Source organism: Lampris incognitus, chromosome 1 (genome assembly GCF_029633865.1).
Source record: "Lampris incognitus isolate fLamInc1 chromosome 1, fLamInc1.hap2, whole genome shotgun sequence".
NCBI lineage: Eukaryota > Metazoa > Chordata > Actinopteri > Lampriformes > Lampridae > Lampris > Lampris incognitus.
Genome location: NC_079211.1, coordinates 117430321 through 117456961, shown reverse-complemented (window position 1 = coordinate 117456961; position 26641 = coordinate 117430321). Strand labels below are relative to the sequence as shown.

Sequence of the window (26641 nt, the reverse complement as noted above, 5' to 3'; positions counted from 1 at the left end):
TCTCCGAGCCATCCCGGTCGCTGCTCCACCGCCTCTGCCGATCCGGGGAGGGCTGTAGACTACCACATGCCTCCTCCAATCCATGTGGAGTCACCAGCTGCTTCTTTTCCCCTGACAGTGAGGAGTTTTGCCAGGGGGGACGTAGCGCATGGGAGGATCACACTATTCCCTCCAGTTCTCCCTCCCCCCTGACCAGAGGAGGCACTAGAGCAGCGACCAGGACACATACCCACATCTGGCTTCCCACCTGGGGATGCCTGACCAAACCGGAGGTAATACAGGGATTTGAACAGGCGATCCCCACGTTGGTAGGCAACGGAATAGACTGCTACATCACCCAAACGCACCCTAGTGTATATTTCTGAAATCTGCATGTGCATCTCACCTTGGGAATGGGGTGTCTACTTATGATGATACTAACAGGTCCAGGACCACATTCACTGAGAACAGCATAGGCTTCACTCAGGGCAGCATGATGAAGACTAACTGAGTCCATCTCCAAAACCTGGTCTCCACGACTTGGAGGTAGAGGAGTAAAATTGTCAGCATGTGCATTTTAAAATTCATTTTTGAATATAAATACATATAAATACATACCCATGCGCACACCCACCCCCACCCCCACACACAGACACACGAGTGCAGTTCTAATGGACAATAAATTAACAATTTGTGCTGCAGTGGGCCCACCAACTTCCAAACAATGTTATTTATTTGGCCTGTTTTCAATGCAACTATAGACAAACCTAAAGATTAGCTTGAACAAGGTTATACATAAGGCAGGCTATATATTGCCTGAATATATAGCCTTGTGTATCAAAACATTTCATGCATATCTATTCAAATTTATACAGTACAGATCTTCTTTTTTTGGCTTGATCCCTGCTTCCCATGGGTCGCCACAGCAGACCCGACAGCCTCCATCAATACCTCGTGAGGGCACAGCACCAATGGTGGTCTTGTTAATCCACATAATGATTTGGCAAAATGTTACATCGGATGCCCTTCCTGACACAACCACTAAACCTACGGACGGGGGCACAGGTACAGCGCTGGATGCCATCCCAGTATTCATGGACTTGTGCCCATGCCTGTCGCCAACTTATACAGTACAGATATTAAAAGTAAAAAGAATTTGATTAGCAAACTTGGTAAAATCTCTCTTTTAGTTAAATATAATTTTAGCTGGGCTTAAAGCGGCACCAGGTAACCTCTTGTATATCAACAATTTATTTTACATCAACCATCACAAAGATGACCGAGGGGCTTTTTTTCTTTTCCTTGATGGTGTAGAAACAAGACACAAGCATTTACTTATTAGACTATCGCAGAAGAAGAGGAGCATGTTCACAGACCAGTTAGGGTAAAATTGCTTTACTTATATGTGTTCTGTAAAGCAATCCCTATATTTCCTGGGAAGTTTCATGCCTGGTGGCAGACAAAATGCACTGCAGAAAGAAGACTTCTAGGGAACTGATCTGAAGCACTATTGTGTTATTCTCCAACAGCCATCACACCATGCAACCAAAATAAATATAATGATGATATTTTCAAGCAAAGCAATTACCAGTGCTGCTTTAAAAAAGAAAAGAAAAAACCAAACCAAATGAACCAAAATTTTGTGGCCTGGCAGAGAAACGGCCTTTATTTCTCAAAAGTCATGCAATCAGCTCTGTGCATAACTGTAGTCCACTGACTTCCAGTTTCTACTGCAGCGGTCACACCAGTTTCCTGTTTGATGGTGTGTGCTATTGACAATAGCATATTTATTTTGTGATACCTGCAAGATTACCATTCACCTGTACCTACCAGAAAACGGGTGAAAAGTTTCAAGTTGTACATGTCAAGTTACGTCCACAATTATGAGCATGGTCTGGACAGACAGACGGACGGATGTAACTTGATACGTACAACTTCAAACGTTTCACCCGTTTGCTGGTAGGTTGCCATGCTACAGCTTCCTGTTAAATTGTCTGAGGATGACACTGCTCCCTATTCGGGTATGACAAAATTACAAATACATTTGTCAACATAAAAAAAGGCATGATAAACCTCTCCCTTCCTTCATAACTTGACCGTTTGTAGGCGTGCTCAAGTGTGTGGATTAACAGCATTGGACATGCAAGAGTTAATACTAGCTGAGCCGAACTGAGCGTGTAGAGAACTCTTGAACAGTGCAACTGGGCTTTGTCCCGTTGGCTTCTTTGTCACTGCTTTACCCTCACGTAAAAAAAATAAAATAAAAAATGATGGTTTGAAGAAAGTTAGACACAAAGGTTAGTCTGTTGAAGAATGGCTGTGTGCAGGACTGGGAGAGAGACAGTGGAGGGGTCATTTATCACTATTTTCAGACTTCATGTCATTATTTTCTAAGCATCCCAAGAGCGTACTGTTACATACAACAGAATAATCCACTAGTCAAGGACTTTGTACCTGAGCTTGCCATCAATCTTGGCCACGGATCCTGGTGCCAGACTGTGGATGTAAATGCCTGAAGCAGAGTTCTCTAAGGTCAAGCAGCATGCTCCAATGCCTAGTCCCACACCAGGCTCTGCAAAAATCCAGAAATTAAGCAGTTAAATCAGAAAAGAGAAAAACACAAATTTATTGAAATGGGAGAGATTAAAATTGTTACAGTGATTGTAAAAAAAAGGTATAATTCAAGATGGAATTGTTATTTGAGTTAATGATGCTAACACAAAATCCACTGACAGGAGTTCAAACCGCTGACTCAAAACACACCAACAGGCGGCTCTGTTGCTGACCCTGTGTCTGTGTCTTACCACTCCTGTTTTATCACTTTTAGTGTGCTTTACTGTTTGTTTTACAGTCTGTTCCTTTGTCATATTGTTCTATTCTCAACCACAGTGAATCTCTCTGCTGCTTATGTCGCTCTGGCAGTTTCAATAACTATGCCTGGAGATAATGCCAGGTCTCCAATAATTCATCCGGAAGGTTCCAAGTGTAGTGTTTTAATGAACATCTGTGTAACATCAGAAGGTTCTTCCTTGCTCGGTCCCTTCACCTTTTTTTACATAAATGTGCCACATTCACAAGTATCTATAAAAACCTTGTCTCTCTAAACCATGTTTTTTGGACATAGACTAGACATATACTAATACCCCATCCTTTATATAAGAAGAATATGATCTAATACCATGCCTTATCCATTGTATATATCTTGAATCTTTGGATGCTGGTTTAAAACTTGGATCATATGCTGGCCACCAAAGTAATTTTATCTCTTTCTTGGATCGGAAACTTCTTCACCAAGTCTAACTACATTCATTCATTCATCTTCAGCATCTTCTCCGGGGTCGGGTCGCAGTGGCAGCAAGCTAAGTAGGGCACTCCAGACATCCCCCTCACCAGCAACGCCCTCCAGCTCCTCCTGGGGGATCCAAGGCGTTCCCAGGCCAGATTGGACATGTAGTCCCTCCAGCGAGTTCTGGGTCTACCCCAGGGTCTCCTCTCAGTGGCCGTGCCCGGAAAACCTCCAAAGGAAGGCACCCGGGAGGCATCCTAATCAGATGCCTGAACCACCTCAACTGGCTCCTTCGATGTGAAGGAGCAGCGGCTCTACTCCGAGCTCCCTCCGGATGTCCAAGCTCCTCACCCTATCTCTGAGGCTGAGCCAGACACCCTATGGCAGAAACTCATTTCAGCCACTTGTATCCACGATCTCACCCTTTCGGTCACTACCCAAACATCATGACCATAGGTGAGGTCTAACTATATATCTAAAGAAAATCAAACCAATTGATTCTGGATACCAAACAACTCTGACAGTAGATGGACAGTCCAACAAACACTACAGGTCTATCTAATATTAATAATTCAATGTTTTCTGTACTGCTCTTTCTACGTGTTGTGCTTCCTAAGCATTAACATAGATTAAACAGCCAGCCAAACTCCCTTTCAAGAGCCAGGAAAATTAGCCTTCTTGCTCCTTTAATGACTTCCAATTGTAGCGGTCAAGTTGACAACATTGAATCGGAGTGAAACTACAAATAAAAAGAGAAAATAGAAAAGTGCTTACTTAAAATACATTCCATAAGCTCACATTATTAGCAGCCATGCTAACGTGTCTGACCGAGTAGCATCGCGCAGTTGCAGCGATCGCATTCAGTTATCAAAACATCCAAAACTTCATCAAAGTTACCAAAACTCATTACATTTAAGTTATAAACGTCTTATGATCATGTAACACTTACAGTCATTGCTTTCTGAAGGATTAACATGACAGATTGAGATAGATAGAAGAAACGTGAATTTGTGTGACAATAGCGACCATGCTTGGTTTGTTTACATTCTAAACTTCCTGTGGTGTTACCTCTTTATGCTTCCCTTATCTCTGTGGACATCAGAACAAAGTCCCACTCAAACGTTGACAGATATCAAATAGTGCATTAAGTGATGTGAACATACAAACACTTCAAATTTAAAGTTACTTAAGAACACACAAATCACATTATGGGCAGAACACTCCCCGCCTGGCATTTAATGCCACTAATGATTCAACAGTCCTCGCTTCAACTTTGACCTTCCTTAGGCAGGAGCAGGACAACCTCAGTAATGGGCCTGAAGAATGTCTTTACTTTGTCTTGTGATGCAGTCTTTATTTCAACCTTTCTGACCTTTCCATCACTGCTTGGAAAGGTGGCAGTGACCAGACCCATAGGCCACTCATTGCGGGGGGACTGACTCTCTTTCAGCAACACAACGTCCCCGGCCTGCAGATCTCGTGTTGCTGTGCGCCATTTGTGCCTTGGCTGAAGAGTGTGGAGGTATTCCTTTCTCCATTGCGTCCAGAACTCATTTTCCAGGGCCTGCATTTGTCTCCACTGACACTTGAACAAGTCCTTTTCAGTGAAAGTGCCGGCTGGAGCAGATACCCCTGGCTTTTGAGTTAACAGTAGAGCAGGTGTCAGCAGCTCTGGTGATGAGGGGTCAGAGGAGACTGGGACTAATGGCCTTGCATTCATTACGGCACACACCTTTGCCATCAAGGTGCGCAGCACTTTGTGAGTCAGGTGATTTTGTTTTCTTTGCAGGAGCATGGAGTCAAGTATCCTGCGGGCTATGCCCATCATGCGCTCTCACACGCCCCCCATGTTAGATGCATGCGGCGGGTTGAACTCCCACACACAGCCAGTCTCATGGAGGTATTTCAAAGTGCTGACCTGGTTTGGGTTGTCCGACCTCATGCCCAGGTCAATGCTGGCCCCGGTGACGTTTGTACCTCAATCTGATCTCAGCTGCTTTGCTGGCCCCCTCAGAGCGAAAAACCTTCTTAAGGCATTGATGCAGCTGGGTGAGTCCATGCTTTCGATGAGCTCTATATGGACCGCCCTGGTGCACATGCGTGTGAAGAGTATAGCCCACCACTTACTATGAGCTGTACCGCCTCTGGTGTGTCAGGTGACCACGTTCCAGGAGCCAAACACATCCAGCCCTACGTATGTGAATGGTGGGGATGAACTCAGATGTTCCAGGGGAAGGTCAGCCATCTTCTGGACCTTGAGCTTCCCCTCAGCTTGCGGCAGGTGACGCAGTGGTAGATGACTGAGCCTATCAGCCTCTTGCCTGCAACGACCCAAGTGTCGCCCTTGGGGCTGCACTTTTGTGTGGTGGTGGCTCAACATTAACTTTGTGACATGATATTTTGGGAGAATGATTGGGTTTCTCACCTCAGGCTCAACAGATGCATGTTTCAGACGCCCGCCAATCCGCAACAGGCCATCACACATGACAGGATCGAGACTCAGGATCGTGCTCGACTTTGAAATTGTTCTTTTTTCTTGTAGTGCTGCATACTCTTCTGGATAAGCATCCCTCTGGACAGACATGAGTATGACTCCCTTTGCAGCATCCACCTCCTCTGGAGTGCGTGGTTTTTTACACAGGTGTTATCCTTTACATGCATTTGGACAGTCTGACCTGAATGATGTGGCTTGGTGGATTAAGAAAGAGACAGCTCTCAGCAACGACTCCCAAGTGGAGAAGCGCTGGAACCGCTCTGAGGTGAGTTTACCTTCACTTATGTGAGTGGCGAGTGCGGTCAGCTGAGGACTCACATCTGTGTCTGTTTCAGGAGACATTAACTGAAAAGGCTTGTGCATTTCAGGCTGGTGTGGCTTGTAGAGGAACTCTGGTCCTGTAAACCACATAGTGTTGGTGAGTTGTGACGCAGGTACTGACCTAGTGGCCAGATCAGCTGGATTTTGATCCGTAGGTACGTAATAACACTGTTGAGGAGAGGTGGTTTGTCGTATGCAGTGAACACGGTTGTGCACATACACAAAGAACCGCTTAGACTTGTCGTGTATATATCCCAGAACTACTTCGCTGTCACAGAAAAACTTCACTGCATCTGGCTTGTGGTCGAGCTCCTCCAGGATCAGTTCAGCCATTCCTACTGCCAGCACAGCACCGCACAGCTCAAGGTGAGGGATGGTCGGTTCGGGTTGAGGAGCCAGCTTTGCTTATTCAAGCACAAAGCCCACTCTACACAGCCTGTCTGTTGTGATGACTCTCAGGTAAGCCACCGCGCCGATGGCCCAGCAAGAAGCATCTGAAAAAAAACACAGTTCAGTGTGTGTGGTGTTAGAGAAGGACTGCTGTGTGTATGAGCGGGTGATATGGAGGCTGCTCAGATCTTGTAGTGATTTTCTCCATATTTCCCACTTGTTCAGCTTGTCTGCAGGAAGTTCAGCGTCCCAGTCGTGGACCTCTGTGGAGAGTTCTCGCAGCAGTGCACGCCCCCAGATGGTCACTGGTGCAGCGAAACCCAGCGGGTCGAAAAGACTGTTGACTGTGGATAGGACTCCACGGCGGGTGAACGGTTTGTCGCTGACGGTGACCTTGAATCTAAAAGTGTCAAAGTCAATGTCCCAGCACAAACCCAGGCTTCTTTGTACTGGCAACGCTCCGTCGTCCAGGCCTAAGTCTTTCAGGCCTGCAGCCAGGTCTTCAGGTGGAAAGGCTTGCATCACTGTGACACGGTTTGAGGCAATCCTATGCAGTTTGAGGTTTGACTCTGCAAGTGATGCTTGAGTGCGCCTGAGTAGATCAATGGCCTCAGATTCTGACGACAGCGAGACGAGACCATCATCCACGTAAAAGTGTCTCTCCACAAAGTGGCTCGAGTCAGAGCCATACCTCTGCTCACCTTCCTGAGCTGCTCTCCGAAGTCCATATATAGCCACCGCAGGCAACGGGCTATTCCCGAACACATGCACTCGCATGCAGTACTCCGCCAGCTCCTTTGTCAGGTCGTTATCCTTGTGCCAGAGAAACCTTAAGTAGTCTCTGTGATCTTCTCTCACTAAGAAGCCATAGAACATTTGTTGGATGTCAGCTGTAGCACAATGAGTTCTTTTCTGAATCTGAGCAGTACTCCGAGGAGGGAGTTGTTCAAATCAGGGCCAGAGAGCAAGACACTATTGAGAGAGAGGCCGTCTTCTTGTGCACTCGAGTCAAACACAACTCTAATCTTACTCGGCTTTTGGGGGTGGTACACCCCGAAAATGGGTAAGTACCAACACTCTGCATTCTCATGGAGGGGGGCTGCATGTTCTGCGTATTTGTTTTCAAAGAGTTTTTCCATAAAGCTAACAAACTGTTCTTTCATTTCAGGATTTTTATTCAGTGTGTGCCGCAGGAGCGGAGACGAGGGAGGGCCTGAGCATGGTTGTTTGGGAGGTGTGGCCTGGGTGACCTGAATGGCAGGGGGGCAATCCAGCGGTTTTGTTCTCCTCTTTTGAACTCTGTGTGCATGGATTTCAGAAATGTCTCATCGTCAAAAGACAAAGCGAGTTTGTTGTCATTTGCCGTTCTCACGAACACATTCAGTCCAAGTTTGTCCTCAGGACGCACGCTGACAGGTGAGTGGCTGGAGAGGTCATGTCTTTGCTCCCCGCCATAGCTTGCCTTGTCTCTGACGTGGATGTGATTTTGACACGGTGTCAGGTAAGAAGGACGTCCATTCTGCAGGACGTTTGTCTTGAAGACAGCAACAGTGGGCTTGTGGGCACTGTCAATGCAAACTTCCCCAACTATGATCCACCCCAAGTCCAAGCGCTAGGCAAAAGGTGCATTGTTAGGGCCATTAACCTGTTGTCTCACTTTATGTACATGGATAATGTCTCTCCCTAATAAAATGAGAATCAGTGCTTCAGGGTCAAGCTCTGGGATATGAGGAGCCACAGGCCTCAGGTGAGTGTGAGAAACAGCGACCTCTGGTGAGGGGATTTCTGACCTGTTGCTCATGATCTCATTGCATTCAATGAGTGGGGGTAAATCCAAACACACTGGGCCGTCGACTGCTTCTATCTGGAAACCGACTGCTTTCCTCCCAGCCATTTCAGTGGTGCCAGCGCAGGTCCTCAGCAGGTAAGGCGCAGGGCTACCGTGGATGCCAAAAAGCTGGAAAAACTCAGACCTGGCCAGTGAGCAGTTGCTCTGGTCGTCACGTTCTCTTTCGCCTCGTGGGAAGACCTGCACCAGGCATATCTTTGCACAGGACTGAACACCTGGAAGTCACCTCTGAAGGAGAGCTGCGTTGCTGGTCTGTGTGTGGCTCCGCCACAGGAGACGCTGCTGGTGACAGGGTGGTGTCTGGATGCATGGCTGTGCAGTGTTCCCCACTTTCACACTCGTTGCATTTCAGCTTCACTGGACATTCTTTGGCCAAGTCAACGGCAGAGCAGCACCCGAAACATCTTCTATTTTCTTTTAATAACTTTTTGCGTTCTGCGAGTGGCTTCATTCTAAAACCTTTGCATCTTTCCAGAGGGTGCGGCTTGTTATGAAGTGGACAGTTTTTAGCTGGGTCACTTAATTCTTTTTCTGCTCTGTAAGTCAGATGTGCATCAGCTGTTGCTGCCACGTCGGTTTTGTGGACAGATATGGCGGTCCTCACACTCTCCTGTTTCCCTGCAGCCCTCTCATTGCGGTGATGACTGTAGCTGTTGTTTGTCAGGATAAAGCTGGGGTCATTCCTGGCCTTTGCCTCGCAGCGGACGAAGTCAACGAAGAAGGCGAATGGGGGTAGCAGACTCTGTGATGTTCTTTATATCTTGAGCCAGCAGACAGCCATTTCTCTTGTAGGTTCTGCGGCAGCTTTTCAACGATGGGAAATTTTGAGCATCACACATTTAATTTCCTGCATTCTGGTGAATTTGTATGCACCAATTTGCTCTTTTTCTACATCAATTTATTGTGGAAATGTCTTATTTATGTAAAAGAAAAACAACTTTCAGATAGGCTAGCCTATCGGATATCTTCTGTTACTTTCCTCTTGCTCATGTTGACTCTGTGAATGAAAGTAGTAGGTGCATTTGAACTAATACAATACCCTTGGCACAAATTGGTTTGTAGATGTACCTATTATGTTATCTCATGTGCCCGAAATTATCAGTTCAAGTTCATTGAAGCTAACATAAACGTCTAGGAGCTACTGTTAGCAAGCACTAGCTAGCTAGCTAGTTCGTGAGGGGTCTGAACTGATAACCCCAAACAAAAGTTATAAACTAGATAAGGCTATAATTCATCCGGAAATACGTAAGAAAATCTAACTCAGAAACCCCAAAGGTAAGAAAGGGTGTTGTACTGGGCTAGACAAGCAAGCTGGCTAGCTACGTTACTTACACTTGCTTACACGATCATTCATGCTCCGGTCTCCTGGTTGTCAGGAGCAACTGCAAGACAGCAATGAGGTCGGCAATCCCAGTGGCAATGTTAAAATGGTATGGTCCAAGCATAGGGGTGTATGAAATCGTTGAAAAACAAGTATGAATGACATTTTAAGTAGTTTGACTGTCTGTGTTGTTATTTTACCTTTTTTGGCGAGGGGGTTAACATTATCATTCATGATATTTTTTTTGGGGGGGACAAATTCACCTCTTCTAAATATTGAGGGGGACATGTCCCCCCTGACCCGCCCATAAGTTACGCCTGTATCCATAACTACAGTATAAATCCTTCTGATGGTCTGACTTTTCACTGTACTGCTCTTTCTTCGTGTTGTGCTTCCTAAGTGTTAACACAGATTAAACAGCCAGCCTTTCAAGAGCCAGGAAAATGAGCCTTCTTGCTCCTTAAATGACTTTCAATTGTAGCAGTCAAGTTGACAACATTGAATCGTAGTGAAACTACAAATAAAAAGAGAAAATAGAAAAGCGCTTACTTAAAATACATTCCATAAACTCACATTATTAGCAGCCATGCTAACGTGTCTGACCGAGTAGCATCGCGCAGTTGCAGCGATCGTATTCAGTTATCAAAACATCCAAAACTTCATTAAAGTTATCAAAACTCATTACATTTAAGTTACAAACGTCTTATGATCATGTAACACTTACAGTCATTGATTTCTGAAGGATTAACACGACAGATTGAGATAGATAGAAGTAACGTGAATTTGTGTGACAATAGCGCTATATATATTATGACGTGGTTAAATAATGGACTTCTTAGCCAACCTTTCGGAATTAACAAGTAAGCTTTTAATGACCGCAAGTCAAGCAAGTCAAAACAGACATAAGGTTGTATGGGTCTTTGCTCCACCCTTTTCTTGGCCACCGAAGTGACCCTATCTATTTGCCTACTCTTTACCCTCATGGTGGGAAATAGCATGTTGTCTAATACAACTTCTCTCATAACGTCCCCATTACCTTCCACCACATCACCGCTATCTGTAACAGATATGTCCGTTTTTAACATGTTCAATAGCCACAACATAACCACAACATCGACACCTCAGTTGCATTGTGGGTAATATGTGAATGAACCCGGAGCAGAAACACTCTAGTAGAATTTGCCACACTGCCCCCTTCCTTGAAAGACCAACGTCCGGTTGGCCTAATCCAAATCCAATGTGGATGGGTCCATCCACCATGAGGGTTTCTTCCGCCGAGCACCTCTCCCATCCCGGGCTGCTCCGTGCCGCGGGCTGCTGATAGATGACGGGGGCGACTCTGCATCCGCTGGGTCTTAGCCCCCACCTACGACGTCACCGCTGTTTCCATTCGTGGCCAGGGAGGGTAGCTCTGTAAACCCAGTGTCCCCACCCCCTCCCTGGCCCAAAACAAGGCGCTCTAATGGTAGCTCCTTGCTGGCATCCAGGGAGGTTGGCTCTGATCCAGCAGTGTCCTTACCCCCTCCCTGGACCCCGGTAGCCTGGTCTACAGAGGAGGAGGAGTCTGGCACCCCACCTCCTCCCACTGCATTTTCAGTCCCAGCTGGGTCGCTGTCCCGGCTTAAGTAAGGTGCGAGGCGATCTTGGTGAAGGATGACTATCTGAGTGCGGCTGTGGAGCGTCACTCTATAGGTAACCTCTGAGATCCTCTTCAGGACGAGGCAGGGCCCCTCCCAGTTGCTCTCCAGCTTTGGGGACCGCCCCTTTTTTCGCTGTGGGTTATACACCCATACGTTGTCCCCCTGCTGGTACTCTTTGCAGTGGCAACGTACATCATAGGCTCTCTTCTGCCTTTCCCCTGCAGAGGCCATACTCTCTCGAGCCAGCTGATGAGTAGACTCCATCCGGTCCTGTAGTGCGTCTACATAGTCCTGGCCCAGCAGCCCTCATATTGGTAGGTTTGGCGGCTTGCCAAAGACCAGATCCACAGGCGTCCATAGCTCCCGACCAAACATTAGTGCACCTGGGGTGCACCCCGTGGACTCCTGAATGGCCGACCGGTATGCCATGAGTACCAGGGGCAGATGGCGGTCCCAATCCTTTTGATGCCTCGCCGTGAGCATGGCTAGTTGTGTGACCAAGGTCCAATTGAATCGCTCAACTAGGCCATCACTTTGAGGGTGTAGGGGAGTGGTCCTGGTCTTCCGTACCCCAAGGCGCCGACATATCTCCCCAAACACCTGGGATTCAAAATTGCGCCCCTGGTCACTGTGCAACTCCTCTGGCACCCCAACCAAGGTGAACATCCCCTCAATGAGGCAGTCTACCACCGTGGCTGTAGATTGGTCAGGTATGGCATAGGCCTCGGGCCACTTGGTAAAATAATCCATCACCGTGAGAATGTAACGATTACCATCTTCTGTCACGGGGAATGGCCCAACCACATCCACCCCAATTCTTTCCATGGGCGCCCCCACCCTGTATTGCTGCAGGGGGCATGGGATTGCCCAGCCGGCACCTCCCTCAGTAGAATCTTTCCTGCAGCCACAGCAGAGTTTTGGTAATGCCAAAGTGTCCCACTCCAGGGGGGCCATGTACTGTGCTTAACACTTGTTGTTGTAGTGCGTGGGGAACAACTAGTTGCCAGGTACTGCCTCCCCTCCTTGGCTCTTCCCACACGCGATAGAGGCAGCCCTCATGAAGCATGAGTGAATTCCACTGTCCCAGCAACGCCTTGGTGGTGGGGGAGTGGGGACCTGCCATCCCTCCACTTGGGACCTCTTTATGTGCTAGCCAACGTATCACGGGTCCCACGTGGCTATCCCGACGTTGGAGTTCCCCCATCTTGGTTGGTGACATCTCCTCCAGTGGCGCACTTGGGACCACAAGTGTCCGCACTGTAACCCGATTCACCCGTTGCGGTTCTCGAGTCTCCAACCGGCTACAATGGCGGCAGGCCTGATCCGAACTGGGGCGTCTGGAGAGAGCATCAGCATTGTTATGTCCGCTGCCTCTTCGGTGCTCCATGGTTAAGGTAAATCCCTGCAAGGCCTCTATCCATCTGGCTACCTGCCCTTCTGGTTCTTTGAAGCTAAGCAGCCAGCGGAGCGATGCATAGTCCGTCCTCAGTAGGAAGTCCTTTCCATACAGGTAAGGCTTAAAATGCCTTACGGCCTGTACTACTGCCCGGAGTTCTCTCCGAGTCACACAGTAGTTCCTTTCTTCCTTACTCAAGGCTCTACTGTAATAGGCCACCACTCTTTCCCCTTCCCCACTGGGCTGCGACAGGACTGCTCCCACACCTACATCCCTGGCATCAGTGTCAAGTATGAATGGCCGCTGCCTGTCTGGGAGGGCTAGCACTGGTGCTTGGGTCAATGCTTTCCGGAGTATCTGAAGGGAGCTCTCACATGCTTCAATCCAGTGGAACCGTCGTCCCTTCTCGGTGAGCTGGTGGAGCGGACAGGTTTTGTCTGCAAAGGCGTGCACGAACCGACGGTAATATGATGCCAGTCCCAGAAAACTCCTCACCTCCTTTCCTGAGGTGGGCGTTGGCCAATCCCTGACTGCAGTGACCTTGTCATTGTCTGTGGACACACCTCCGGGCCCCACCACATGTCCAAGGAACCTTGTCTCCCGCTGCAGTAGATTGCATTTTCTCGGATTGAGTCGTAGGTTGGCTGCCTTGATGCGTTCAAGCACCAGTCGGAGGTTGGAGAGGGCCTCAGTAAACGTAGCTGCATGCACCAGGAGGTCATCCAGGTACACCACGCAGGCAGAGCAAGGGATGGGGCCAAGGACACGCTCCATGAGGCGTTCAAATGTGGCCGGGCTATTACATAAGCCAAATGGCATGACTGTGAACAGCCAGAGTCCTCGGCCAATGGTGAAGGCAGTCTTTGCCCGGGATTCTTGGGCCATCTCTACCTGCCATACCCCACTTCTTAAATCCAGGGAGCTGAACCATTGGGAACCCGCCACACAGTCCAGATCTTCGTGATGCGGGAGAGTGGGTACGAGTCTTTCCGGGTCAGGTTGTTTAGTCACCGATAGTCCACACAAAATCAGAGGGAACCATCCTTTTTCGTAACCAGCACGGCAGGGGACACCCACGGGCTATCAGAGGGTTCAATGATCCCTGCAGCTACCATCTCCTGGATCTTTGCTTCTGCCTCTTGAAATTTCATCAGAGGGAGACGGCGAGCTCTCTGGCGGACTGTTTCCGCATTACCAGTGTCAATGTGGTGCTGTACAAGATTGGTGCAGCCACACTCCAGATCACTCGAAGCGAAGAGGTGTCTGTTCTCTATCAGCAGGTTCCGTACCTCCTCCCCCTCTTCTTGGCTCAAACCCTTCATGCACTTTTGGGCCAGTTCTTCCAGTGCAGAGGCCGTTTCTGGTGATGTACCTTCCCATGGCCCTGAAGCCAAGCACAAGATTCGTGGTCCACCTTTATTGCCCCCCGGATTGCTGCGTACGGTAATGGCATTCAGCACTTGGTTGCCCACCTCCAGCTGTGGACCGGCCGCCCGTACCACCGCACCAATGGCTCTCAAGGCATCCAGTCCAAGGATACAGCTCTCTCGTATGTCTGCTGGCCAAAACTCTTGCTGTACCTCCATTTCTCCCATTTTAAGGGTCAGTTTATTTCTCCCCTCCATTCTAGCACACTGACCTGTGACTGTCTCCATCTTTACTTCTGTTGGCATCCACTGTACTTCTCCTAGGACCCCTGGTCTCACCAAGCTGATGGTGGATCCGGTGTCAACCAGGGCAATGCAGGTATTGCCATTCAGCTGACAGGAGACATGGAGGCTGAAGCCAGCGCCAATCCGTCCAATGACTCTGGAATTATTTCTCCGGGGGGAGGTTGTGTGGGCCGGCCAGTCCCCCTCTAGGCCGACCCTTGGTTGTTTCCCGGTTCGGAAGAGGCGGCTACTTGGGTGACAGGTCTCCGTACTCGTTGGTAAAAGCGTCTGTCTTCTGACACTGCCTTCTTTGGTGCCCTGGTTTCCCACAGCCCCAGCACAGAAATGTCTCTGCTCGTCGTGTTGCCTGGACGGATGTTCGTGGCCCCTCTTCACTTTCCTGCAGTGCCCGCACATGATGGTGCAGTGTTGGGGCCGCTCCTTTTTCCGCCATAATGGCCTCCACCTCCTCTGCCCTATGCAGCGCTTCTTCAGTGGTGAGTGGCTTTGCCAGCCACACCTGTTGCCTGAGGTGAGGTGGCTGTAAAGCCTGTAGGAAGGTATCCAGGGCTAGGCATTGGATGGCAGATTGGGGCATATCAGGATACGCACGGCTCACCAGGCGTTGAATGTCAGCCATCAGGGTACCCAACTTCTCCTGGCTGTGTCTCTGTCTTGAATGGAGTTGATCCCGGAGGCTAACCAGCGATTGGGTATTGCCAAACCGGCGACCCAGGGCAGTGGTTAGCGCCCCCAGTGATATCTCTCCAGCCGCCAGGTCTAGGAGTGCCTGCCTTGCTTCTCCCTCCAGGGCTGCTGCTAGGTTGACTACTTTTTGATTTTCTGTCCATCTCATCACCCTAGCAATCAGGTTGAACTGAGCAAGGAATCCTTCCCAGCTGGAGCTCCCGTCGTAGCGCCCCAACTTCACCGAGGGAGTGTTTGGGCTTGGTGTGTTCCACTCTCCAGTAGTGGCAAATGGGGCAGTGAGTAACTTGGGTTGAAGTTCCCTCTCAGTAGATCATGTCCAGCTTGCTGCTGATGTTTCCCCCTGGTGACATACTCTCCAGTCGTGCCCAACTTGCTCCTGATGGCCGCCGCTGGTGGCTCTCTCTCCACGGGTCATGCCCAACTTGCTTCTGGTGGCTTCCCCATGGCTTGAAGCGCCGGCTGTTTTTCGTCGCATGGTCGGGGCAGGCCGCGGCGGGGACTCCTCATTGGACTCTCTCTGCAAGAGAAGAAATTTTCCATTTCCTTGGGACTCCGCCCCTCGGACATTACCCAGCGCGTCTACCGCACTCAGGGGTGGGCACGCACGGGTCTCCCCCTTCCTGAGGCCGCACTGCGCTACTCCCATCTGGCAGACAGAGCAGACCTCTGAGCTCCTTTTCGAGAGCAGCGATTTCCATATGCTCACCGGCCGACTTTCGGTTACGCTCTTCGGCCAACGTTTGCTGTCTAAAGATGTCCATCCCACTTCTGACACCAATGTGACGTGGTTAAATAATGGACTTCTTAGCCAACCTTTCGGAGTTAACAAGTAAGCTTTTAATGACCACAAGTCAAGCAAGTCAAAACAGACATAAGGTTGTATGGATCTTAGCTCCACCCTTTTCTTGGCCACCGAAGCGACCCTATCTATTTGCCTACTCTTTACCCTCATGGTGGGAAATAGCATGTTGTCTAATACAACTTCTCTCATAACGTCCCCATTACCTTCCACCACATCACCGCTATCTGTAACAGATATGTCCGTTTTTAACATGTTCAATAACCACAACATAACCACAACATCGACACCTCAGTTGCATTGTGGGTAATATGCGAATGAACCCGGAGCAGAAACACTCTAGTAGAATTCGCCACAATATATATATATAATATCGGGGGGTTTTTTCCCGGAAACCGTCAATGGTGTTGATAAGCGTGCTCAACTAATGAGGAGCAGAATATCAATATAGATGTAAGATTTTTTTTTAAAATACAAACCCCAATTCCAATGAAGTTCGGACGTTGTGTAAAACGTAAATAAAAACAGAATACAATGATTTGCAAATCCTTTTCAACCGATATTCAGTTGAATACACTACAAAGACAAGATATTTAATGTTCAAACTGATAAGACTTTATTGGGGGGTTTTTTGCAAATATTCACTCATTTTGAATTTGATGCCTGCAACATGTTCGAAAAAAGCTGGGACAGGGGCATGTTTACCACTGTGTTACATCACTTTTCCTTTTAACAACACTCAATAAGCGTTTGGGAACTGAGGACACTAATTGTTGAAGCTTTGTAGGTGGAATTCTTTCCCATTCTTGCTTGATATACGACTTCAGTTGCTCAACAGTCCCGGGTCTCCGTTGTCATATTTTGCGCTTCATAATGCGCCACACATTTACAATGGGAGACAGGTCTGGACTGCAGGCAGGCCAGTCTAGTACCCGCACTATTTACTACAAAGCCACGCTGTTGTAACACGTGCAGAATGTGGCTTGGCATTGTCTTGCTGAAATAAGCAGGGACGTCCCTGAAAAAGACGTTGCTTGGATGGCAGCATATGTTGCTCCAAAACCTGTATGTACCTTTCAGCATTAATGGTGCCTTCACAGATGTGCAAGTTACCCATGCCATGGGCACTAACACACCCCCATACCATCACAGATGCTGGCTTTTGAATTTTGCGCTGATAACAATCTGGATGGTCCTTTTCCTCTTTAGCCCAGAGGACACGACGTCCATGATTTCCAAAAACAATGTGAAATGTGGACTCGTCAGACCACAGCATACAAATCCACTGTGCGTCAGTCCATCTCAGATGAGCTCGGGCCCAGAGAAGCTGGCTGACAACTGACAATGGTTTTCTGAAGTGTTCCTGAGCCCACACGGTAATATCCTTTACAGAATGATGTCGGTTTTTAATGCAGTGCCGCCTGAGGGATCGAAGGTCACGGGCATTCAGTGTTGGTTTTCGGCCTTGCCGTTTACGTGCAGTGATTTCTCCGGATTCTCTGAATCTTTTGATGGTATTGTAGCGAATTCGGGGGGCAACCACAGGAACTGCCGCAGCCGGGACGCGAACCTGTATCTCCTGCACCGCGGGAGACATCGCTAACCACTCGACTAAAGGGTCCGACCCGTTAGCCAACGGCTAACGTGTCTACTTCTCCATGCGCGTTACACTACCCCCCTCCGTTGGGAAAGTGCGTCTGCGTGCTTAAGCATATCAGCTCTTTCACACCTCTGGGCGCATACGCTTCCGATGGCCTCACCATCCCACTTCTGACACCAATGTAGCGAAGTCCGGGGGCAGCCCGGCTGGACCGTCACAGCCAGAATGCGAACTCGTGTCTCCCACTCCGCAAGCGACAATGTTAACCAGTCGACTAAAGGGTCCGACCCGATAGCCAAGGGCCAACGTGTCTACTTATCCATGCACGTTACACTACCCCCCTCCTTCGGGAAGCGAAGTGTATGCAACCAGAGGCGTGAAGGAGCTGATATGCTTAAGTGCGGGAATGCGCTTCCCGATGGAGGGGGGTAGTGTAACGTGCATGGATAACACATAACACACATATATATATATATATATTATATAGACACACGCACACACACACACACACACACACACATATGCATATATATATATATATATATATATATATATACTTAGCACAAAAAGTAAGGAAATTTGTGTTTGGTAGATTATTTCTTTGTTGTAACAATGTAACAATGCTTCTTGGCAATAAATCTTATACCGTTGGAAAGCCTGTTTATTTCCCTTTTAAATGGTGCCACATTTGTAAGGAACATGCATTTGTGGGATGAGCCGCAGAGCTGAGTATGTGGGTTGTGTCCATGAAAAATTTGCCAAATCTTCTCTGCCAATGCCAAACAGGTTATTTTGCTGTTGCTATTGACTCTTGTTTTGAGCTTCTGGTACCCCAGGTGCTGACAATCAGGTGCCTGATATAAGATTTATTGCCCAGAAGCATTGTTACAACAAAGAAATAATCTACCAAACACAAATTTCCTTACTTTTTGTGCTAAGTTTATATATATATATATATATATATATATATATATATATATATATATATATATATATATATAGTGCAATGATGGCCTGGTGGCCTGTCCAGAGTGTCTCCCCGCCTGCTGCCCAATGACTGCTGGGATAGGCTCCAGCATCCCTGCAACCCTGAGAACAGGATAAGCAGTTTGGATAATGGAATAAATATATTACAAGTTAGAATATTGGGCTTCCAAGGACGTTCAGTTGGCACCTCTGTAATAGGGATATATTCAAACCACTAATTGGGGCCCCAGACTAGTAACAAACTATTAGTGGTTCACTGGTGGCTCCATGTTAACCGGTATTTTATGAAGATGAATTTGTTCAAATAAAGTCTGCTATTAATCTGTCACAGAGATAAACAAAAATCTCTCAGGACATCCCAGGTCATTACAGGGAAAATTCCAACTATACAATGTTAGTGTTGTGATTTAAGTAAATGTATTTAGACCCTATTGACGTAGGCCTTGCCTTATGTATTATGGAAACAAACATGTAAAGTAAGACTAATTTATGACTCCTGGTTTTACAATCCAAAAACAAAAAAGAACAGAGGAGTGCAGAGGAGGAGGTAAGGGAACCTCACTCTCTCAATCACTAACAGGTGTAGTATGTGTCAATCGTCTCCACTGTCCGACGGGTGTAGGGTTCTGGAAGACTTTTTGCGAGTAGATCTCTAGTGGCTTGCTCTGCACTGTGGTATGTAATGGTTCCCTCTTTCTGGAATATACACATCCTCGTTACCAGGGTTTGGAAACGTATTGCTTTTTTCTTTTAACACTTTGTTCATCTGAATGTAGGCCTTTCATTTCGACGACACTTCAGTTGCATAGTCATGATCTTGCCCTCAAAGGTGATAGGCTTCTTCCAAGGCAGCATGAAGGACTTTCTCCTTGGTTGTTAATTTCATAAATTTTATGCTGATAGATCTTGGTGTTGCATTATCTGTGGGCTCCCCAGCACACTGTGTGCCTGCTTGATACCCAAATCCATTTCGGGTCCGATGTCCTCACTCAGTTCAGTCTTGATGAGGTTTTACACGAAGTTGATCATAGAGAAAACTTCGGCTGTTTTTCTCAAGCCATACAGCCTTATGTTATTCCTACCTGAGTGTCCTTCTAATTCCTTCACTTTGGCTTATAGAGTGTGTTGCATTTTCAGATAGGAGGTCATTGCATCTTTTGCACCTGCGCCCCATGTCTCCATATTGCCGATACATTGTTTGGATTCTTCCAGCCATTTGGCTGTGGAGGCAAATTTTCCTGGTGTCTCCTGTTATCTTCTGGTTAATGTCAGCCCTCAACTTATTCAATTGTTTCTTAATGTCTGTCTGGAAGTTATTTTGAAAGTCACAGTTGTTTTGTGATAGCACCTCTGAGATTTTAGATTTCTGTAATCATATCTTTCATCACTTCTTGTATGGTAGTCAGTATTGTGGTCTCTCCTCCTAGCTCAGTAGCTAGTGCCTCCTTGGTGCCATCTTGGTCTGTGTTGGTATTTTCTGCAGATTCATCTCTATCCAAATCTCACTTTTTTCCTCTTCTCAGAACAATCCCTAACCTTTCCCCTTCCATTTTCTAACTTGTTTAGGTCAATTGCAGTTAATTTACTTGTTGAGTTTAACTTGTTGTATTTAGGGGGTTTAGCTTACGGTAAAGAGCTGCTTTTTTTTTTTTTACAGCCATCTATGATTCTATGGCACCAGAAGTCCACTGTATCAAGTCCACTGTTACCAAAAACATTTCATTCCATCTTCAGTCCTTTTAACACACTGTTTACTCATACCTTGCTCATTCTGTATTTAGAGCTCTAATCTGGAGGGACTTGTGTACTTTAATGTCAGTGAACTCACCTTTATTAAGGGTGACTTCTATGATGATGCGATCTTTGGGGCCTGGGCCTTGGCCCTTGCGGCTGTCAACATCTTCACACCCTGGTGGGAGTGGTGTTCCCCCACTTGTGTTGGTGTTCGGCGAACTGGGGCAGCTAAGAAGAGTGGGGGTGGGGCAAGGAGTCAGGGTGGGGCTGCGCAGGCGTGTCCGCACAGTCAGAGTCACGACACCCTTTTTCAGTTGCTGCAGATACCATGTATGTAGAGATAGTTAGAAGTCAGCTGGAAGATAAGAACATTTTAGCTGTGACTTTCTGTAATGGTGGAGAAGCTCAGATGTTGGGGCTCTGCAGAGCACATTTGTATATATTTGTAAAATAATCATAGTATTACTCATCTTGGAACTGTAATGAAAGAATGAAGAACAGCTGAAGCAAGTTTACAAGTCTTTACTCAAGAAAGCTGAATTTTTTTTAAAGTTCTCTTATCTAGTTGCCATGAAAAAAAAATCACATAGAAGAAGGAACAGACATTATTTTCAATCAACAAATTAAACTTTTGAAATATTAAGGGTTCAATTCCTAAACAGCTTCCTTGCACATTTCAGCAAGTCTATATAAAAACATATAGAAATATGACTCTAATTGGGTCAGAGCCCATGAGAAGCAGTTTACCTTAAAGGTCCAAATAGCCTTCTGATGTGTAAGTCCTTGGAGAGACTCTCCATTTACTTCCAGAACCTCATCTCCTTCAAGTTGAAAAGGAATAGGTGTAAACAGAGACAAATAAGAAGAAATAATTAGGTTGACAATTAGGTGGATGGAAATGGAGTCTGGGAACAATCAGCTTCACTACACAACTTCCGAATTTTTGTAGATTTTTGAGGGGAAAGTAGCCATTACCCTCTTTAAGCCGCCCATCAGCTGCAGCAGCTCCACTGGGGAAAATGGTCTTGACAAATATCCCCATTCGACCACGTGCTGAGTCTTGACCACCAACAATACTGAAGCCCAGGCCCTAAAGAAAACAGCAATATCTGTAAGACTAAATACATCTGCTTTTTAGACATTTACCTTGAAAAACTACTGAGACAATCGGGAAAGTTTCAGTAAGAGTTGCTAGTGAGTGCAAACTTTTCAAGAACAACAAAAACAATAACTTCATTTTGTATAGCGCCTTTCAAGGAACCTGAGGACGCTTTACATAACAAGTCAAGTCAAGTCAATTTTATTTATCTCATCTCATCTCATCTTCAGCTGCTTTTCCGGGGTCGGGTCACGGTGGCAGAAAGCTAAGTAGGGCACTCCAGACGTCCCTCTCCCCAGCAACGCCCTCCAGCTCCTCCTGGGGGATCCCAAGGTGTTCCCAGGCCAGATTGGACATGTAGTCCCTCCAGCGAGTTCTGGGTCTACCCCGGGGTCTCCTCCCAGTTGGCCGTGCCCAGTAAACCTCAAAGGAAGGCGCCCAGGAGGCATCCTAATCAGATGCCCGAACCATCTCAACTGGCTCCTTTCGATGTGAAGGAGCAGCGGCTCTACTCAAAGCTCCCTCCAGATGTCCGAGCTCCTCACCCTATCTCTAAGGCTGAGCCCAGACACCCTACGGAGGAACTTCATTTCAGCCGCTTGTATCTGCGATCTCACCCTTTCGGTCACTACCCAAAGCTCATGACCATAGGTGAGGATTGGAACGAAGATTGACTGGTAAATTGAGAGCTTTGCCTTCCAGCTCAGCTCCCTCTTCACCACAACGGTCCAGTACAAAATCCGCATTACTGCTGATACGGCACCAATCTGCCTGCCAACCCCCCACTCAATCCTACCCTCCCTCGTGAAAAAGACCCCGAGATATTTGAGCTCCTTCACTTGAGGAAAACTCATCCCCAACCTGGAGGGAGCAATCCACCATTTTCTGGAAGAGAACCATGGCCTCAGACTTGGAGGTGCTTTGAGCTTTGCCTTCCAGCTCAGCTCCTTCTTCGCCACAGTAGTCCGGTACAACATCCGCATTACTGTTGATGCTGCACCAATCCATCTGTCAATCTCCCGCTCCATCCTACCCTCACTCGTGAACAAGACCCCGAGATACTTGAACTCCTTCACTTGGGGCAGCAATTCATCCCCAACCCGGAGGGAGCAATCCACCATTTTCCAGTAGAGAACCATGGCCTCAGACTTGGAGGTGCTGACTCTCATCCCTGCCATTTCACACTCAGCTGCAAACCGCCCCGGTGCGTGCCGGAGTTCGCGTTCTGATGAAGCCAACAAAACCACATCATCTGCGAAGAGCAGAGATGCAATTCTGAGGTTCCCTAAACGGACACACTCCTCACCTTGGATGCGCCTTGAGATCCTGTCCATGAATATCACAAACAGAATCAGAGTCAAGGGATAACCTTGGCGGAGTCCGACACCCACTGAAAACGTTTTTTAATTTGTGCCAAGAATGTGGACACAGCTCTCACTTTGGTTATAAAAGGGCCGGATGGCGTGTAGCAACTGCCCCGGTACCCCATACTCACACAGTACCCCCCACAGATTGCCCTGGGGTACACGGTCGTAAGCCTTCTCCAAGTCCCCAAAACACATGTAGACTGGCTGGTCAAACTCCTATGCCCCCCCTCAGCACTTCCGCAAGGGTAAAGACTTAGTCCATTGTTCCATGGCCAGGAAGGAATCAACATTGTTCCTCTTGGATCTGAGGTTCGATAATCGGTCGGAGCCTCCTTTCGAGGCACCCTAGAGTAGACTTTCCCAGGGAGGCTGAGCAATGTGATGCCCCGATAATTGCAGCACACCCTCCGGTCCCCTTTTTTGAATACAGGAACCACCACCCCAGTCTGCCACTCCACACGTACTGTCCCCAACCTCCACGCGACACTGAAGAGGCGTGGTATCAGAGGGGTGGTGCAGAATTGGCTAAGAAGCTATTTAAGTAACAGGCAGCAGTTTGTAAAGATAGGTGAAATAAATCATCATACATGGATATTACTTGTAGTGTACCCCAGGGGTCGGTTTTAGGTCCAAAACTGTTCATTCTGTACTAAAATGATTTAACTCCCGTGATTTGCGCAAGACAGTGAGTCGGTTATGGTGTTAACTCAAACATAGTTTCCTGTTCTCACGGTAGAGTGCGCATACTCGCTGCAGATCGCTTTTTTCCTTTGATTTATGCAGACGACCAGAGCAGAGATACACTATATGTACAAAAGTATTGGGACACCTTGCCATTACACCTAGGGGAGCTTTTATGACATCCCATTCTAAATCCATAGGCATTAATATGGAGTTGGTCCCCCCCTTTGCAGCTATAACAGCTTCCACTCTTCTGGGAAGGCTTTCCACAAGAGTGGAAAGTTTTGGAGCATGTCTGTTGGAATTTTTGCCCATTCATCCAGAAGAGCATTTGTGAGGTCAGGCACTGATGTTGGACAAGAAGACCTGGCTCGCAATCTCCGTTCTAGTTCATCCCAAAGGTTTTTGATGGGGTTGAGGTCAAGTTCTTCCACACCAAACTAACCCAACCATGTCTTAATGGACCTTGCTTTGTGCACTGGGGCACAGTCATGCTGGAACAGAAAAGGGCCCTCCCCAAACTATTCACACAAAGTTGGAAGCATAGTATTGTCCAAAATGTCTTGGTATGCTGAAGCATTAATATTTCCCTTCACTGGAACTAAGGGGCCTAGCCCAGTCCCTGAAAAACAACCCCATACCGTTATCCCTCCTCCACCAAACTTTACAGTTGGCACAATGCAGTCAGGCAGGTAATGTTCTCCTGGCATCCGCCAAACCCAGACTTGTCCATCAGACTGCCAGACAGAGAAGTGGGATTCGTCATTCCACAGAAGACGTTTCCACTGCTCCAGAGTCCAGTGGCAGCGTGCTTTTCACCACTTCATCCGACACTTGGCATTGTGCTTGTTGATGTAAGGCTTGCATGCAGCTGTACGGCCATGGAAACCCATTCCATGAAGCTCACAATTTCTGTGCTGACGTTAATGCCAGAGGAAGTTTGGAGCTCTGCAGTTATTGAGTCAACAGAGCATTGGCAATCCCGCTGTGTGACTGTACGTGGTCTGTCACTTTGTGGCTGAGTTGCTCTTGTTCCTAAACACTTCCACTTTTCAATAATACCACTTACAGTTGACCGTGGAATATCCAGCAGGGAAGAAATGTCACGAACTGACTTATTGCAAAGGTGGCATCCTATGACAGTACCATGTTTGAATTTACTGAGCTCTTCAGAATGACCCATTCTTTCACAAATGTTTGTAAATGCAGACTGCATGGCTAGCTGCTTGATTTTATAAACCTGTGGCAATGGGTCTGAATGAAACGCCTGAATTCAATGATTAAGAGGTGTGTCTCAATACATTTGTACATACAGTGTATCATCGTGGTTAAATCTTTATCAAGCTTATAACTTTCTCTAAAGTTCATGAACAAATACTATCTTTTGGATTTTATACTGAGAAAACTCTTACTCTTGAGAACCAAAGTTTGACCGGTGAGTGTCATCTTAAAAGACTTTTCAAGAACACTGGTTTAACAGTGCAACTCTAAGCCTACAAAGACTACCTTAAACAATACAAAGCTGCTCTCATCACAGCCCAGTTCACCTACTACTCATACAATCTGGCTCCTCCAACCCAATGGTCTCTTTTCCACAATAAACAAACTTCTCAAACCCAGTGACAATACCTCCAGTTCCTTCACAGTTAACAAGCGCAGCTCTTTCTTTTCGTTTTTCCAATCTAAAATTGACAATATCTATAGCAACCTGACCACTTCCCCCACCCATTTCCACCCCCATTATCACTCAGTCCCTGTAAAAGTTCTCCCCGTTGTCTCCAATAGAGCTGTCCAATTTTATGGTAGGAATGAGCAGCTACACTTGTGCTCTGGATCACATCCCATCCAATCTTGTTATGGACTGTCTCCCAGCTAGCTCCTCACTCATTATTAACTCCCCCTTCAGCTCTGGTTCAGTCCCCCATACACTTAAACTGGCTGCTGTCACCCCCGCCCTCAAAAAACCTGGATTCAACCCTGATATCATGAGGAATTTCCAGCCTATCTCCCCTTTCTGTCAAAAAATACTGGAACCTACTGTTGCCTCCCAAATCCAAGCTCACCTCATCTCCAACGACCTGTTCAAACCATTGCAATCTGGTTTCCACCCACAGCACAGAAAAAGCCCTTCTTTAAGTCACAGACAACCTCCTCCTCTCCGCAGACTCTGGCCACCTCGGAATTCTCATCCTTCTTGACCTCACTGCAGCTTTTGACACCATCAACCACGCCGCTCTTCTTTCCCACCTTAAATCCTCCCTCAATATCATCGGTACTGCCCCCTCCTGACTTAAGTCATATCTCACAAACAGCCAACAGTTCATCTGCTTTAACAACTGCACCTCCTTCACCGCTCCTCTCCCCTAAGGTGTCCCCCAGGCTTTGACGCTTGGTCCTCTCCTGTTCATCCTTTACATGCTCCCCCTTGTAACCTCATACCTCATCATGGTCTCCACTTCCACTGTTACGCCGATAACGTCCAGCTCTACATTTGCACTAAATTCATTACCACTACAATTTACTCCAGTCTGACCAAGGAGGCATAGACTATATAGGAAAGAAGGTATTGGACCTGGAAATGCCTGGCAAAAGAAAAAGAGGAAGACCAAGGAAAAGATGGAGAGACCAGATGGAGGAGGACATGAGGAGGGTTGGACTGCAGGAGAGGGATGCGTCAGACAGGAAGTTATGGAGGGCAAAAATCGACCCCTGAGAAACAGGGAACAAGCCGAAAGAAGATTATTATCAATATAATTATTAATGTAATCATGACGGTAATGTTAAATTATGCTGCTTATCATTGTCTGAATCGGTGGGTGCATTTCTTCAGTTTCTTCAATCTCTCCTATCAATTTGTCTTCGACCTCCCTGGACAGTGGGTGCAATTTTCTTTAGTGTCTTCAATCTCCAACCAAGTTCTCTTTGGGATCTTCAAAAATCAACGGTGCAAACTCCCGCCAGTATGGTCTTTACAGTGCCGTGCCATTGTTCCCATGCCCCATTATTCCGAAAACCCGATAGTCTGAAAAATGTCCCACTGGAACAAAAGCCTATTTGTCCAACCACCTGTTATCCCAAAAATGAATGCCCATTGCGCCGAAGGTCTGTTGCTCCGAAAATATAAAAAAGGAGAAGATTCAATTTTTTTCCTTGAGCATAGATTCCATTTGCAAAATTGGTCAATGTTTCAGTAAGATTTGCTTGGTTTCATCAGCAAAGTTGTTATATTCAGTTATAATGCATAGTCTTGACTATCCGTTGTCTTTTTTGTTCTCTCAGTTTCTTTGGCTCAAGTGAATGCCTTGTCAATTTTATCATTAATAAATGAATAAATA

The 26641-nt window shown here is 47.1% G+C and overlaps 1 protein-coding gene across 1 annotated transcript in view; it reads right to left on the bottom strand.

Moving 5' to 3' along the window:
* pdzd2 (PDZ domain containing 2) overlaps positions 1–26641 on the bottom strand; it is a 114151-nt gene that overhangs the window by 37059 nt on the left and 50451 nt on the right. Inside the window, 5 exon segments of the mRNA XM_056279160.1 lie at positions 386–518; positions 2434–2551; positions 20254–20476; positions 20907–20980; positions 21135–21249. Of these exon segments, the coding sequence (XP_056135135.1) occupies positions 386–518; positions 2434–2551; positions 20254–20476; positions 20907–20980; positions 21135–21249 (663 nt within the window).